The sequence below is a fragment of the Sinocyclocheilus grahami genome, unplaced genomic scaffold (assembly GCF_001515645.1).
Source record: "Sinocyclocheilus grahami isolate Dianchi unplaced genomic scaffold, SAMN03320097.WGS_v1.1 scaffold260.1, whole genome shotgun sequence".
Classification (NCBI taxonomy): domain Eukaryota; kingdom Metazoa; phylum Chordata; class Actinopteri; order Cypriniformes; family Cyprinidae; genus Sinocyclocheilus; species Sinocyclocheilus grahami.
Genome location: NW_015505439.1, coordinates 168,789 through 186,288, shown reverse-complemented (window position 1 = coordinate 186,288; position 17,500 = coordinate 168,789). Strand labels below are relative to the sequence as shown.

At 37.3% G+C, this 17,500-nt stretch overlaps 1 protein-coding gene across 1 annotated transcript; it reads left to right on the top strand.

The window, feature by feature from the left end:
• The first annotated feature begins 630 nt into the window (after positions 1–630).
• Positions 631–16,538, top strand: LOC107599099 (receptor-type tyrosine-protein phosphatase S-like). Its single transcript, XM_016290601.1, has 4 exons — positions 631–643; positions 9,331–9,499; positions 16,163–16,299; positions 16,386–16,538. The coding sequence occupies exons 2-4, from the start codon at positions 9,415–9,417 to the stop codon at positions 16,536–16,538; spliced, it is 375 nt and encodes a 124-aa protein (XP_016146087.1). The 5' UTR covers positions 631–643; positions 9,331–9,414.
• The last annotated feature ends 962 nt before the right edge of the window (positions 16,539–17,500 follow it).

Here is a 17,500-nt window from a genome sequence, read left to right as displayed (position 1 = left end):
AAGAAGTGCCTCTGTAATGTGTTTTTAATTAGCTTATTATTATCGATTCATTGACTGTGTTAATTTTTAATATTCAATTCCAACATCAAGTGTCTCAGGTCAAAACATGCATGCACGACATTTTACAAACCCATTGCAAATGTTTTATTGAAAGTTTAATACATTACATACAATTAAACAATAACATACCATTAATTAAGAAGTGCCTCTGTAATGTGTTTTTAATTAGCTTATTATTATCGATTCATTGACTGTGGTTTCAGTTTGATACGCGCTCAGAACCCCTCTTTAAAAAAAAAAAGATTTGCAAAGGTTTGGAAGCTGTATGGCCATCACTACCACGCAACGCCATGTAGACGCGCAGCGAAGTTTTAAGCGCAGATGGCGTGACTGCAGTGTTTTACAACGCGTTTCTGGAGTTGCGTGCGCTCTTGGAGAGTTTACGCACGGACGCCGTCGACATGGCACGGATAACTGTTTTGTCCGGTTGAAAACTTCGCGTATCTAAGGAGTTATTTGGATTTTTCCCCCTCCTGTTTTATATGGATGCAGCATAGGACGCTTTTAAGGGGAATAAAATATATGGTCGTACCGCTTCTGCATCGATCCGAAATAAAGTTACTTGGACGCGCGTGGAACTATTGTAAGTAAATTAGTTTTTTTTTTAATTGTCATTTTAAAACGTAAAATCATTCGTGCATTATTTCAGCAACTTTTTTAGACAATGTGTAATCTTTAGATATAATTATTTAGAGATGCTCTTGATGTCTGTGTAATCGCGTTGTGTGTATCGAAATGTTTTTGTGCGTTATGTGCAGTTTTTGCAACATAAGTTGTAGTAATTGAGTCTTAACGGTTTTGATGGCTTGCTATGCTGTTGTTTTCCTCATGTAACGTTCTGCTTGGGGTCTTTGGGACACTTTCAATAGCTTGAAAACTAGTGATTATAAATACATTTGGTAACATCTTTTTCAATAGAGGACGTTTATTCTACCAGTCACCATAATGAAATTAGGTGCCACAATATACATATTAGTACTACAACCACTACTAACAGTAATACCTTTGTGACAGTGCTGATCTTGCTGGATCGTGACAATAACATAAGACTAGTGATGGAAAAGTACAGTTATATGGACATCTTATAGTACTTCACAACACTGAAAGTTGTATCTGGAAGACCGGATAAAATATTATATTGGAATAGGCTACATAAATGTTTATTCAAATTAAAATATAAATATTTGTAAACAATCACCTGTAAGTCATGACATGTTCATGTTGCGTGTGAAGACTAACCCTAACCCTAACCCTAACCGCACACACAAGGCAGGATCAGAATTACCAAAACCTTCACTAAGCCAAATACACAGTCAATATCCAAACCTCATGGTCATCCCAAAGCCAGCCAAATGTATATAAGAGTCTACAGGTTCGTTTGTATGTCGATATAGCGAGGTAAATAGCATTGGTCATGATTTTGGCATGCGGTTATTTAAGAATGAAACCGTAAAGTGACATGACAATCACCACAGTGGTACCTGGGGAGATGTAGAACAAGAATCTGGTTAAGTTTGCAGAAAACAATTTGATTTGACCTTTTTATTAATTTTTTTAATGTGTCTGTATGGCAACGTAAATAGGATTACTCATGAATTTTGCATGCAATTATTAAAAAATGAAGCAGTAAAGCAAACAAAAATTGACCACATTGGTACCTGGGGAGCTGTAGAACAAGAATTTGCAGAAAACAATTTTATTTTTATTAATTTTTAATATTCAATTCCAACATCAAGTGTGTCAGGTCAAAACATGCATGCACGACATTTTACAAAAACATTTTACAAACCCATTGCAAATGTTTTATTGAAAGTTTAATACATTACATACAATTAAACAATAAAATACCATTAAATAAGTTTTTTACATTAAATGTGTTTTTAATTAGCCTATTATTATTGATTAATTGACTGTGGTTTCAGTTTGATACGTGCTCAGACCCACTCTTTAAAAAAAAAAAAGATTTGCAAAGGTTTGGAAGCTGTATGGCCATCACTACCACGCAACGCCATGTAGACGCGCAGCGAAGTTTTAAGCGCAGATGGCGTGACTGCAGTGTTTTACAACGCGTTTCTGGAGTTGCGTGCGCTCTTGGAGAGTTTACGCACGGACGCCGTCGACATGGCACGGATAACTGTTTTGTCCGGTTGAAAACTTCGCGTATCTAAGGAGTTATTTGGATTTTTCCCCCTCCTGTTTTATATGGATGCAGCATAGGACGCTTTTAAGGGGAATAAAATATATGGTCGTACCGCTTCTGCATCGATCCGAAATAAAGTTACTTGGACGCGCGTGGAACTATTGTAAGTAAATTAGTTTTTTTTTTAATTGTCATTTTAAAACGTAAAATCATTCGTGCATTATTTCAGCAACTTTTTTAGACAATGTGTAATCTTTAGATATAATTATTTAGAGATGCTCTTGATGTCTGTGTAATCGCGTTGTGTGTATCGAAATGTTTTTGTGCGTTATGTGCAGTTTTTGCAACATAAGTTGTAGTAATTGAGTCTTAACGGTTTTGATGGCTTGCTATGCTGTTGTTTTCCTCATGTAACGTTCTGCTTGGGGTCTTTGGGACACTTTCAATAGCTTGAAAACTAGTGATTATAAATACATTTGGTAACATCTTTTTCAATAGAGGACGTTTAAATGTTGCATTTCTTTTGTTTGATTGGATCTCTAAGACCCAAAGTATAAAAATGATGAAATGCATTGAATTGTCACATTGTGGATGTTCACTTTTGCCTTTATGGATTTATTTTATTGTAATTTTTCTTGAAGTGTCAACATGACCCTAATCAGAAGCAACTAATACTACATTTGGGAAGTTGTCACATTTTTCTGAAAAGTGCGTGCTTGCTTTGTGATGCAGGTTAATGCTTCATTAATATCTTGAGACAAGCCTATAGGCAGGCTGAAAGAAAATGGAAAAAAGACAAACTACAAATTTCCTTTGACATTCTTAGGACTGCTTATCCTCTTACCAGAGAGCAGTAAAGACTGCTAAATCCTCTTATTTCTCTGATCTAATTGATAAGCATCATCAGACTCCTAAAGTTATTTTCAATGTTATAAACTCTATGTTGAATCCACCTGTTAGCGTTATCCAACATCCTACCAATACACTCTGTGACGATTTTCTGCGATACTTTGGTGAAAAAGTCTCTAATCTGAGGGCTCAGATTCAAGACACTGACTATGAAACTCAAACAAACACGATATCTGTGACTACCTGGACTACCTTCAATCTGGTTTCTCTACAATCAGTGAAGGACATAATTGTTAAATTGAAACCTTCGTCTTCTCCATGTGATATAATATACCCTCGCTGTCTGAGACAAATAATTGACACAGTGGGACCAGAGCTTGTGTCATTGTTGAATAAATGATTGTCATCTGGATTTATACCAGACAGTCTGAAAATGGCCACAGTCTCTCCTATCCTAAAGAAACCTTCACTTGACACTACTGTTTTATCCGTCTGTATTACCGTTTATTTCTAAGGTGATGGAAAAAATTTTCGTGCATTATTTCAGCAACTTTTTTAGACAATGTGTAATCTTTAGATATAATTATTTAGAGATGCTCTTGATGTCTGTGTAATCGCGTTGTGTGTATCGAAATGTTTTTGTGCGTTATGTGCAGTTTTTGCAACATAAGTTGTAGTAATTGAGTCTTAACGGTTTTGATGGCTTGCTATGCTGTTGTTTTCCTCATGTAACGTTCTGCTTGGGGTCTTTGGGACACTTTCAATAGCTTGAAAACTAGTGATTATAAATACATTTGGTAACATCTTTTTCAATAGAGGACGTTTAAATGTTGCATTTCTTTTGTTTGATTGGATCTCTAAGACCCAAAGTATAAAAATGATGAAATGCATTGAATTGTCACATTGTGGATGTTCACTTTTGCCTTTATGGATTTATTTTATTGTAATTTTTCTTGAAGTGTCAACATGACCCTAATCAGAAGCAACTAATACTACATTTGGGAAGTTGTCACATTTTGCTGAAAAGTGCGTGCTTGCTTTGTGATGCAGGTTAATGCTTCATTAATATCTTGAGACAAGCCTATAGGCAGGCTGAAAGAAAATGGAAAAAAGACAAACTACAAATTTCCTTTGACATTCTTAGGACTGCTTATCCTCTTACCAGAGAGCAGTAAAGACTGCTAAATCCTCTTATTTCTCTGATCTAATTGATAAGCATCATCAGACTCCTAAAGTTATTTTCAATGTTATAAACTCTATGTTGAATCCACCTGTTAGCGTTATCCAACATCCTACCAATACACTCTGTGACGATTTTCTGCGATACTTTGGTGAAAAAGTCTCTAATCTGAGGGCTCAGATTCAAGACACTGACTATGAAACTCAAACAAACACGATATCTGTGACTACCTGGACTACCTTCAATCTGGTTTCTCTACAATCAGTGAAGGACATAATTGTTAAATTGAAACCTTCGTCTTCTCCATGTGATATAATATACCCTCGCTGTCTGAGACAAATAATTGACACAGTGGGACCAGAGCTTGTGTCATTGTTGAATAAATGATTGTCATCTGGATTTATACCAGACAGTCTGAAAATGGCCACAGTCTCTCCTATCCTAAAGCACTCTTCACTTGACACTACTGTTTTATCCGTCTGTATTACCGTTTATTTCTAAGGTGATGGAAAAAATTGTGTGTTTACAGCTTCAGTCCATTTTAACAAATAATCAGATTTATGAGACATTCCAGTCTCGGTTCAAATCTTTGCACAGTACTGAAACAGCTCTTATAAATGTTCTTAATGACGTTTTAATGGCTACAGATTCTGGAGATTTCCGTCATTTTAGTAATGCTGGAGCTTTTGCTACGGTTGGTCACGAGATTCTTATCTCTCGATTAGAATCTTTTGTAGGCCTGGGAGGTGCTGTTCTAAGTTGGTTTAAATCCTTTTTAACTAATAGAAGATTTAGGGTTAAAATAGGTAATTGTACTTCATCTCTGGGTCTTTCAACATGTGGTGTTCCTCAGGGCTCGATTTTAGCTCCTACTCTTTTTTTTTCTATATATTTACTTCCTCTGGGTTCTGTGATTAGAAAGCATGGAGTTTCTTTTCATTGTTATGCCGATGACATGCAAATATATTTACCAGTTACTTGGAAAAAATAAAGTCCTGTAAATACTGTATCTGCTTGTCTTGATGATGTTAAGTCCTGGCTTTCTAAAAATTCTCTTTTCTTAAAGACAGATAAAACGGAGGTCATAGTTTTTAACTCCTCAGACCCAGGCATCAAAATCTATTTGATCTAAAGCACCTAAATTAATTTACTTCCCCTTCAGTGCGAAATGTGGGTGTAGAGTTTAATAATTCTTTAAAATTCAATAAACAGATCAGTTCTGTCGTAGGCTCCAGCTTCTTCTACCTTCGGTCCCTTTCTAAGATTAAACCATTTCTTTCTGTAGTTTCCGACTTTGGTCGGCTTTTAGCTGTTTTTAAATGTGCTTTAGAAATAAACTTGAACTTAAACTATTAAATGGCGCCGTGGATAGATTTAGTGCAGGAAATACTAATGGAGCAGAAATTTCAAAACAACAATTATACAAATAGCTCCCTCTCACGATGGTTATTGTAACCCGTGTGTGCCAATGTGATCGTAGTCGTAGATAAAATTAGGTGAGTTTGTGTAGAAGCGAGAGCAGTGCAATTATCAGCTTGGGTTTTGAATGGCAGATGCAGTGGTGGTGGTAATGGCAGCTGCGCTGGAGCTCCTCACATTATCAGCAGAAAAGGGAGGGGAAGAGAGATGTTCGCCAGTGCCTAAGCTCTGCCAGCTAATTGTGTTTATTCCTCTGAGGGGGAAGTCATGGCCTAATGGTTAGAGAGTCGAACTCGTAACCCAAAGGTTGCAGGTTCGAGTTTCATACCGGCAGGGATTGTAGGTGGGGGTGAGTGACTGTACAGCGTTCTCTCCCACCTTCAATACCACGACTGAGGTGCCCTTGAGCAAGGAACATTTTAAATTATTTAATTACTAGCTATTTTTGGTATTTCCAGTATTCAGTATTAGGGCTGCCACTGACGACTATTTTTAATTTTGATTAATCTATCGACTAATTTATCGATTAATCAATTAATCGGAACAATTAATTTAACACAAAAAAATCAACAATTTTAAAGAACATTATATTAAACTTGCAACTTTGCCATTCAGTAGTGTACCGTAAAGAAGTATAAATGTAAACAACCCTAATCAAAATGAAATTAAAAGAAAATAATTTAAAAAGTCTGAGAAAGTCAGCATGTTCTTAATGCAAATATATCCACATGTTCTGGGCTTCTGTTCATTACAGCTCTGAGTGCAACTACAAAGGGGAAAAATCTGTTTCAATTAACCCCAACAGTTGGGTTTTCACATTAAATAAATGCAATGTTTAGAGTCCACTATATTCAAGTATTACAATTCTATTATTAAACGCTGTTATTATTATTATTACAAATTGTAAGTATTAAAAGTACTCTTAGAAATGTGTAAACAACAGATTTAAACAGACATCTCCAGCATGATGAAAAAAAATGAACAGAGGACTTTAGTCGTGAAACTCCAAATGAAATCCAAATTTCTATAAAATCCTTTTTTAAAGCATAAGTCGTCAATAATCTACGCGTCATGATATTTTAGGGCTGATTCATGAGAGGTGCATTAGGACGACATTGAAAGAGAGAGTCCAAACAGTCTCGCTCGATGTGCTTTGCGTACATTATAAGATGATGAAATGATCTGAGTGTGTGTGCTGCTTGTTGTTTATGTGTGTGTGTTGTTGTTGTTCATGCGTGTGCGTGTGTGTCGGCGCAGGCAACAGCGTGTGAGCTGGCGGGGAGTTCCGGTCTGTGTGGAATGAGGAGGCGAGCGTGTGGCTGTATGTGATGCACTCATATCCGCCCAAAAGAAGGAAAGGAAATGCAGAAAAACACATAATGAGAAAAGTGAAGCACGACTAGTGATGTTTTATTTATCTTTGTTCTGAAGCAAAATACTCCTCAAATATGTGTTCACTAAAAACTTCCAGCATAACGGCAATAATAAGGAGGGCTATTGTTTTTCCTCCACTCTCTTCGGCTTGTTTTTCTTTATTTTGCCTTTGGATTCCAGTTCAGTGCGGTCGGCTCTTGCACAACCCGTTGTGAGGTTTCCTCCTGCTTCTTGGATGCTGTTCAAGCTGGAAAATAGTAACATGAGTGAAATTAGATTACAGCGACAGAGATGATGCTCATTTAAAAGGCATGAAAGTAGGTATCAATGGATTGCTTTGTCCTAAAAGGGATTGCACCTATTAAAGTTATGAACCTCCGTTGTTGAGAAGGGTGCAGCTGGCATAAACACACACGCTTGTCACACACGCATGGTTTCATGCTTATATTTTCATTTATAGTCAGTGCCTTTTTTCCAGATTTAAAGGCCTAAGTATGTCTTCTTTTTTGAGAGATTAGTATTGAACCATTTGGCTTGTTTTTTTTGTTGTGCACTATGCAGTTTGCAGTTAAATGCAATGAAAGCATGAAGCATGTTAGCACAGTTGCAGTAACCAATGTGTGAACAATGAATTTGTTATTTTTATATAGAGAGCTATTTATTGTTTCATTTTTGAATTTGATTAAATTTTATGCATCTGGCTAATATTGGAGGATTGAACGCATTTAACTTTTTCAGTTTTCTCTTTCCTACTATCAGAATTGCAGTTAGGAGCTTTATTCGGGTTCTAGATGATAAATATCAAAAGACGGTAGACATTTGCCCTCTTAAATTCAGTTAGCAATGAGCAACAGTACGGATAAGCCTGGCAGATGAATATTAATCTCTTTTCAGTGAATGTGATCAGAACCACTTTGCTTTTAAAGTAATCAGAACATAGAGACACGTTGTCTGGATTACAGCAAATTATCAGAGGCGGACAAAGCAAATGTGAAATTGAAAAGTGCTAAATCCGACTATTATAAAAGGGTACAAACCTTTGGTTAGTCCATGTATTCCTGGCACGTTGGTCTGTGGTGCTTGTGTGGGAAATACGGGTTCAATTTAAGCCTGCTTCTTGTTTTGTTTCTGTGCACCGTGTCTCTTTCCTGTAGTGTACTTTCACTAGTGGCAAAAGTTCAGAAATCCTTTGTCTTCTCAACAGACAAGTCAAGGTACATGGAAGTCAAGTGTGTCATGGAAATAGCTAAAGTGCTTCATGCATATTTCATCTAGGCGGGTGTCTGAGATGGAGTTTGTGAGTATACGTGTGTGTGTGTGTGTGTGTGTGTGTGAGTGAGGGTTTTGTCCGGCTCCAGTATAGATTTCTAGGTAGGTAGGTAGGTAGCTTTTTATTGTCATTCAACTGTACATACAGAGTGCACATATGAACGAAATTCCGTTACACTGGCTCATAAATACTGCACTAAACTAACACGTACCATAAAATCAATGCACATTTTAGAGTGGCCTTTTATTGTGGACAGCCTAAGGCACACCTGTGCAATAATCATGCTGTCTAATCAGCATCTTGATATGCCACACCTGTGAGGTGGATGGATTATCTCTGCAAAGGAGAAGTGCTCACTAACAGATTTAGACAGATTTGTGAACAATATTTGAGAGAAATAGGCCTTTTGTGTACATAGAAAAAGTCTTAGATCTTTGAGTTCAGCTCATGAAAAATTGGGCAAAAACAAAAGCGTTTATAATTTTGTTCAGTGTATATAAAAAGAATATAGCACTAAAAGGAATGACAGCAGCATATAAATATTAAATAATGCACATAGTAATTAGCAGCATCTAAAACAAAATTATTGCACTTATTAAGCAGCAGCATATAGTACAATTATTGCACATCGTAAAACGTACTATTATTTCAATGTCCACATCTAGTACACATAAGACTCACTACAAAAAGATTTGAGTCGACTCCCGAGGCAGGGAGCAGTGACGGGGGGATTAATCACAATTTGGCTAAAACAAAGAGACACCGTCTGAAATATTGATGAGTGTCTTGGTAATTACAAGATAGGCGGATAAGTAAATAACGACATGATCCAGCGATAAAGCCTGACTAATTATGAGTTGTGTAAAACTGTAATTGGGAGTCTGAGGGAATGTGAACAGGCTCAAACTGAGTGTTCTGGTAAAGTGTGTGAATGAACTTGATGGTTGACTGGTGAAACAATGTTAACATACTCATGTTTATTTCACCTGTCAGTGAGTACCATTACTTATAAGGATTCTCCTGTTTTCTCTCCTCCAGAGTGCCAAACGTCCAGTTTGCCGACCCTTCATCTCCAGCCTGTGGGGCCACAGCTCTCCAGACAGGTCAGAGGTCATCTACGACATGATGCCAGCCAGCCACCTGCCCATCCTGCTCTCCCTGAGCACCCTGCTGCTGTCTCCGCTGCTCACCGGCTCCTTGGCCTTATGTAAGACCAAACTAAGATGAAACTTGAGTTTAAGAGTCAAGTTTAAGTCTCAAGTGTGTCAAAAGTCTAGAATAGACACAGTTGTTTTTTCTAGAATTAAGAGTAAGTGGCATGCAAATGTTAAGACTACAAGATTCAATGGTTAAGGGTGGCCATTTTGAGTCAGTATCTACGTATTCCCTTTACAGGCCAAATATTGGCTGATTCAGTGGTTGAGGGCGGTCATTTTGGTTCGACGTCGACATATTCCCTTTACAGGCCAAATATTGGCTGATTCAATGGTTGAGGGCGGTCATTTTGGTTCGACATCGACATATTCCCTTTACAGGCCAAATATTGGCTGATTCAGTGGTTGAGGGCGGTCGTTTTGGTTTGACATCGACATATTCCCTTTACAGGCCAAATATTGGCTGATTCAATGGTTGAGGGCGGTCGTTTTGGTTCGACATCGACATATTCCTTTTACAGGCCAAATATTAGCTGATTCAATGGTTGAGGGTGGTAATTTTGGTTCGACATCGACGTATTCCCTTTACAGGCTAAATATTGGCTGATTCAGTGGTTGAGGGCGGTCATTTTGGTTCGACATCGAACTTGCAATATTCCCTTTACAGGCCAAATATTGGCTGATTCAATGGTTGAGGGCGGTCTTGGAACAGCAAAGTCCACTCAAAAATTGAGTCGACAGGAAACATCAGTACTATATGATACGGCATATGTCAACTTGATTGATGGCTTTGACCTTTGTGACCTTTCCCCCTCCCCCACGCGGCCCCTCCCCCACATAGTGACCACCCACGTTGCAACCACCCACGTTGTGTTGACCCCGGTGACCTATCCAGATGTGAAAACTGGCATATGTGAAATTCCGACATCAACCTATGAAAAATGATGTTTGTTCAGCTTTATGTCCATTTCAGAGGATGGCCTGCTATAAATGAACTCCTGAAGAATGTTTTTGAAGATTTTAATGGTCCGTTCCCACATCCGGGGGGTTTGCCTCATCTGGGGTCTGCGTGTCCGGTTGCATTCCAAGGCATGCTTAGATAAATAGACCCTGGCACTTCTGTGGAAAATCAGAAAAGAGCTGTGAAACACATAGACATGGACGGTTTATACTCGACTAAAACTCCCGAGAAGGAATGGGATGAACAATAAACAGAATAAATAAACAATTTTAACATTCTCTCTCTCTCTCTCTCTCTCTCTCTCTCTCTCTCTCACACACACACACACACACACTGTAATGTATAATGAAATTGAAAATAAAAAAATATAAATACCCTCTTACATTTTTCCGTGAAACAAAGTCTTCCTAGGGCAAGCATAGCCATTCTTCAAATGAGAGGTTTACCAAAATTAAGCTGGAAAAGATCTCTCTCTCTCTCTCACGCAAGCACGAGTGCACATTCAATCGTCCCGAGTCTTATTCTCTTTTTTTAAATGAAAATAAATAAATGAATTATGTGTTCGCACATGATATAAAACAAAGGAAAACATTTACACTAGTTTTAGTCATCGCTAAAAATATAAAAACGTCGTACATTTTACCAGGGGAACAGAGAAACCATGTCTTCACGTTTTTTCAACAGCGTCTCAAACTATATGTTTAAGATCTGTATCCCCTCTAAGTCTGTCTAAACCCTGAGGACGACGGCGGTGTAGTGGACTGTATGGCATGGAGCTAGCCATTATTTTGCCGTCTCGATTCGAATCTCATGCCGAACGGGGTTTAGAAATGTTTTAATTATTTAGTTAATATTACATTTATTCATGCGCTTTAAATATTATTTAGTCTTGTTTTATTTCACAGTGTTTTGGGTATAAGGATCGCGCGACTGTCTATCTTTCCTATTCAAACTTGCAGAAAATTGTACCGGAGAGCAAATTCAGACACCCACATGCATTTTTGGATTGTTTACACAGGTGCAATCTGAGAGTCGATGTCTTTGCCGTCGTAATGTTATGCTTTCTTTTAAGAAGCTTGTTTAAATAATAACGAGGCCTCTTTACATATGCTTCGGATTTAACCATGACGACATAAATATTCTTAATTTAGACACGGTTGTAAAATATGCAGTCCTAAGGTATCAGGGCATTTTTGCTCTCTCTCTCTCTCTCGCTCTCTCTCTCTCTTGCTCTCTCACGCACGCGTGCGCATTCAATGGCCCCGAATCTCTTTTTTTAAATGAAAATAAATAAGTAAAATATGTGATCGCACATTATATAAAACAAAGGAAAACATTTACACTAGTTTTAGTCATCACTAAAAATATAAAAACATACATTTTACCAGGATCGGGAAAAAATATATATTTTAACAGGTCAAACGATAAGGACCATTGGGGCCCCGGACATGTCCGGTCATGTTTATGGAGACTTTACATTGACATAATTCAATTCAATTTAATTCATGTTTATTTGTATAACTTTTTCACAAACCAAATTGTCGCAACGCAGTTTCACAGAAAATTTTAGTTTCTACATCATATTTATATTTACATTATATTCATAAATTGTATACACTATCATCCCTTAAACCTACCATTACAGTAAACTTTCAGAAACACCATTTAGTATAATTTATAATTTAAAAAGCTGTTATGCTCATGAGGACAATCATTTGGAGTATTACTACACTCCATTATGACACTCCATAGACATACTGATTTTTTACTGTACAAACTGTAAAAAAAAAAAAAAAAATTCTGCATGTGCTTACATTTTTAATAAAATATTGTTTTTTTAAGCGATCCGAATTATGAGAAATATCCTCATAAACACATTTGCATTGTTATATCAGTGTTATAACCATGACAGTATACACATTTGTGTTCTGATAAATCATATAAACAAGCACACACATAAACATTTCAAGCTAAAGAGAGTCTTATCTCTATTTTAAAGAGTATGGATATAAATAATTACAGTATATATGACAGCATGTTTTAAACTAAAGCAAATGATTCATCATGCAATTAAAAAAAGTATTCAACATTTATTTAAGTTTATTGAACGTATAAAACACATCATTCTCTTCATTTAAATAAATAAAATGTGATTATATATATAACATACTTTATAAAAATACGCATTTACTATAGTTTCAGTTGACAATAAAAATGTTTTACATTATTCTGGGAGCGATGATAACCAACCAGGAGTTTATTTAGGAAAAGCTCTTCTGTCTCTCGTTCTAACCCTCACACTCACGATGATCCATCTTTAAAAAAATGCTTCTCAGCTGTGATTAGCTCTGAGGCTGCTAAGAAAAGAGACTCTGCATACTTTGTAGATGATTTATTAATGAGAAGGTAGTGTTCTAAGGTCAAAGAGGATCTGGATTGGAATGTTATATATCAAGTGGTAGTTCCAAGCAGGTATCGTTCTTATGTATTGGGGTGCAACCTAACACTTGGGGAGGGTTGCATGCCTCAATTATGTGTTAAATGTAGCTGTAGGCCTGGTTGATAGTTTGGTGCCGTTCTGTTGACGTCATTCCTTCAATCACAGTCATGCATGCACATTGTGATACGTGGGCTGCCCTTTCAACTTTGTTGAACATTTTTTCAATATGCATTTATATGGGGGTCGTTTCAGTATGTCATTGTTTATTTTAATGTTGGTTTTGTTTTCTAAAAAAAATCCAGAAGTATTTTTCCTTATTTAAAGGAGTGATCCAGGTTCAGTGCAAATGAAGCTCTGTTGCACTTGTGGCGTAATTTTGATTACCACAGAAAATAATCTATGGAAAATAATTTAGAGGCACACCATTTAAACCACGGTTTTAAAAATAATAATAAAACCTTGTTTAATAAAAAAATATATTTTTCATTAAAAAAAAAAATTTATTTCAATTTTTTTTATGGAAGTCATCATTATGCCTCCAAATGCTATGGATAGAGCTTGACTTCAATAGAACCTGGAAATTTCCTAGAAATAAATTACTATTTTAACTTTAATTAATTAACTTAAATTAGTTTTAAAAAATCTGTATCAAAATAGATACATTTATTATAAAATGTATTAACACACTGTTAAATATTATTATAAATATTATACATTTATAAACTAATGATATAAAGGTAACTTGATCTTGTTTTACAAAGTGATTATGAAATGGATTATAATGTGATTTTCACTCACTGGACACCAACCGAGATCATCCATCACACTGGCTCTCTGATACTGAATATATTCATGTTTAATTATCGCTGTAAACTATAGATACAGAATTTAGAATGTAACGCTAGAGCCTGTTGCCTTGACTATAACAGTATTTCTAAATTTAAAAGTACTTAATAATGTTGATTTTCAAAAAGTTTTTAAAATTCTAAATTTTGGCGCCAACATTCAAACTAGATTTAAACCCACTGAACTTTCGATGGCATTTAATTACAAATTCAAGACTTTATGCTCTTTGGCTGCTGTTGTCCGAGGCGATGGTGAGAGGTTATTCAAGCCCCATTGTGAGAGAAGTCAAACCAACATGCTTTTACTCCAGTTGGCCCAGTGTTACAGTCTCCTCTTTGCCCCAATCCCCACCTCTCACTCCCCGTGTTATTTCCCTTCTGTCTCTGTCCCACATGTAACGTGCACCACTTTGTCCTTCCAGTCTGTCTGGCCCCGTCTGCTGTCTTGCAGCCTAGGTCTTGTTCTGCCTTGTGCCCTGTCTCTACCAGTTGTTCCTGACCTCGTTTTGTCTATGTGGGGTTGTTAATTTTCTTTTTTTGTATTCATTTGGTTGTTTGTTTGTTTTCTGAGCTAGCCCTAGCACCCATTGCTGTCCCTCTGTCTTTCCTTTCTCCTATTCTAAGTCTATTCCAAAACCTTGCAAGAAAACGACCTGTCTCTACCAGTTGTTCCTGACCTCGTTTTGTCTATGTGGGGTTGTTAATTTTCTTTTTTTGTATTCATTTGGTTGTTTGTTTGTTTTCTGAGCTAGCCCTAGCCTATTGCTTTATTGCTGGTACTTTCCTTTCTCCTATTCTAAGTCTATTCCAAAACCTTGCAAGAAAACGAACTAGATGTATAAACATACACCTAATACCCATGCTTTATAAGCAACTTTATGGAGATATCTAGTTTTGGCTAAGTGATAAGATAGAATTGCATGTATCCTTCTGGTAAAATGTCAATAAAATAATCCACCCAAAAGGTCAAAAGCGGAAGGTTTATGGAATAATTTCATTCAAGATGTTTCAGTCTAATTAAAAATGTACTGCTTTGCCCAATATTTGCATCAGACTTGGAAACGGTTGTGAGTTGGGTCTTTGGAGTATTTGTGTATTTAGAAAGTGTCCTTAGAAGGTAACGGCCTAGGCAGCTTGCTAGGTTTTGGAACAGAGTCTGTATTTTAGAGACATTTAAGTTTCCATTGTTTCTTGACTTTTCAACGAGTCATGTCAAAATAGCAAGGTTACCAAGAATGAACATGCCAGACAGGCTATGAAAGAAGCCTGTTGCACAACCTGGCCAACTCCATCTCTGCCATAACTCATATCCAACCCTTTCCCCCAACAGATCCTTCATCTTTTCTCTCGTGTGTAGGTTTGGCATCTCAGTAGTTGAGGTGCATCGCTGTCATCATCATAGACTAGCATATGTATCAGTCATGTGACCTTATTTGGTCAATTTGTAATCATTTTCTTTCGGTTTCTTGTTTTTTTAATTTTTTAAATGTGTGTGATAGTTAGTTGAGTTGAACTGACAGCTACTTTATTGACTGAATCCAGAATTTCCGCTGTAAATTTTGTTACGTCTAGCCAGGACCGCAATGTGACAATACGATCCTGTCACATTACGTCATATTGGCTCGAGACGATAAAAAGCCTTTCTCTGCATTGAAGTGGGTTTCCCCCCCTCGTTCCGTCTCCCAACCCTTCCCTTTCTTCCTCTTTCTTGCTCTTTTGTGCGTTCTATTCTCTTATATTTCTCTTTTTTTCCTCTCCAGTTGTCTTTTGTCCGGGCATGCTAGCGACCCCTCAGTTATATTCCTCTATGCATTTTATTTCAAATTCTTCTCTCTGGTTTTATTGTTCCCGTTTACTCTTTGGTTGACCTCTCCCTATTTCTGCATGATGTCTGTGAAAATGACAGCTGCATCTATCAATAGAAGCGTGTCAGATCTTAAAAAGGCTTTGTCTAGTTGATCTACTCTCAACCACAAAAATCTGATTAATCTGATTATCTCGTCTTTAGTCCCTCTTGAAGGGATTCACCTCTACTAGTGCATGTACGTACCAACATGTTTGTACAGATGTGTATATGTAAGGTTTCTTTAGCATGGGCAGATTTTAAAAAATTGCAAAAAAGTTTTGTTCTTCACACTATTCTATACTCTTGGAGTATTTTCTATTTACACTATAAAGCTTTTCTGCTTTTTAACAGTAATGCATGCTTTTCATTTTGTTTACTGTAGTTACAAGCCACATAGAGATCTAATTTTAAAGATGAGAAACTCATAGATTTTTGTGCAATTAATTGTGCTGTGATGGGTCAAATATTGGTCAATAGAACCTTGTTGCTATGAACTTGTTGCTTTAATGTCAATCTATATTGTTGGTGAAGCAGTTCTGTTAATTTAGTTACTTTATCATTATTTGTTCGTTTGTTTAATTAGTTTCATGTCTATTAAACTATCAACACTGGCTCCATTTGTAGTCCCTGGACAGCCGACCAACTTCCAGGTTGGTGAGGTGTCAGACACGAGTGTTGAGCTAACATGGGAACCGGCCTTCGAGAAGGAGGGAATCATCAGTTACGAACTGCATTACAGAGAGGGCAGGCAGGAATCTCAGGTGCCTTCTCCACAACAAACCTTCTCAAATATGTTGTCAGGACCACTGTTGCACATGTCACACGTTATTATATTTCGTCCAAACAGGTAAAGAAAACATTCGGCCCAACCTCTTCCTATGTGGTGGAGGGTCTACGTGCAAATACAGAGTACTTCTTCTCTCTGGCTGCCGTCTCCAACAAAGGCATTGGAGCCTTCACCAACGAAATATCCCAAAGGACATCCCAAGCCAGTATGTAGTCCATTTCCTTTCCTAGGGACCCGAATGAAGGGTTGGGGCGTTGGGAGGGGGGGGTCTAATATTGTGTTTTGATTGAGAAATGCCAAGACACAATGGCAATTTCGAGTTTTCGATGGGGTCGGGATACAACACCACACTGTTTGAAAGGGCCACTGTAACCTTCACCCTAGTTTTCCAATCCAGGGATATTGTTTATCGACTCCAGAAATGTCAAGAGTAAATGATAATGGTGTGCTTGTGTGTGCAGCAGATATGTGTTAAAGACTGGATGCTTGTCTGGTCCCTGGTTTTTGACCGGTGTTCTGCTTCAGGTTTTCTGGCAGTGGTTCTTTGCCTCATTCCTTTGTGTTGTGTTTGTTTATGCATCTGAATGGCACAAAACAGCATCACAAGTAGTTATTACGATTCACGGAATGTCATCTTTTTTGATTGATGACTTTGACATTTGACCCGCCCCCTTAGGGATTAACCTTATGACCTTTTTAATGACCGTGACCTCAGCAATGAAGTAGGTTATTGTCCTTTAATGTTCAGCAGATGTTTAATGACATCTGTTTGTAGCCCGTATCCGGGAGTGACATAATTAACGTTATTGTCCTTTAATGTTCAGCAGATGTTTAATGACATCTGTTTGTAGCACATATACGGGGAGTGACATAATTAACCTGTGACCTCTAACATGAATTAGGATATTGTCCTTTAATGTTCAGGGGATGTTCAAAGCCATCTGGCTCTAGCATATATCCGGGAGTGACATTCTTAACCTGTGACCTCCATCATGAATTAGGATATGGTCCTTTAATGATCAGCGGATGGGGTTTTGTAATATATCGTGTCACACCATAATTAGCCCGCGATCTCCATGGTTGAGACATGAGTCATGTTTGAACTCGATCGCCTGGGGCCAGCTATGGACCACACGTGTTCGTAGCGGGTGGAGTTCCATAGCATACTTGTATAA

Coding starts and splice junctions, on each gene's coding strand:
- LOC107599099 (XM_016290601.1), top strand. CDS start 9,415: ATGATGCCAGCCAGCCACCTGCCCATCCTGCTCTCCCTGAGCACCCTG. Junction 9,500..16,162: donor CACCGGCTCCTTGGCCTTAT/GTAAGACCAAAC, acceptor CTCCATTTGTAG/TCCCTGGACAGCCGACCAAC. Junction 16,300..16,385: donor AGGGCAGGCAGGAATCTCAG/GTGCCTTCTCCA, acceptor TCGTCCAAACAG/GTAAAGAAAACATTCGGCCC.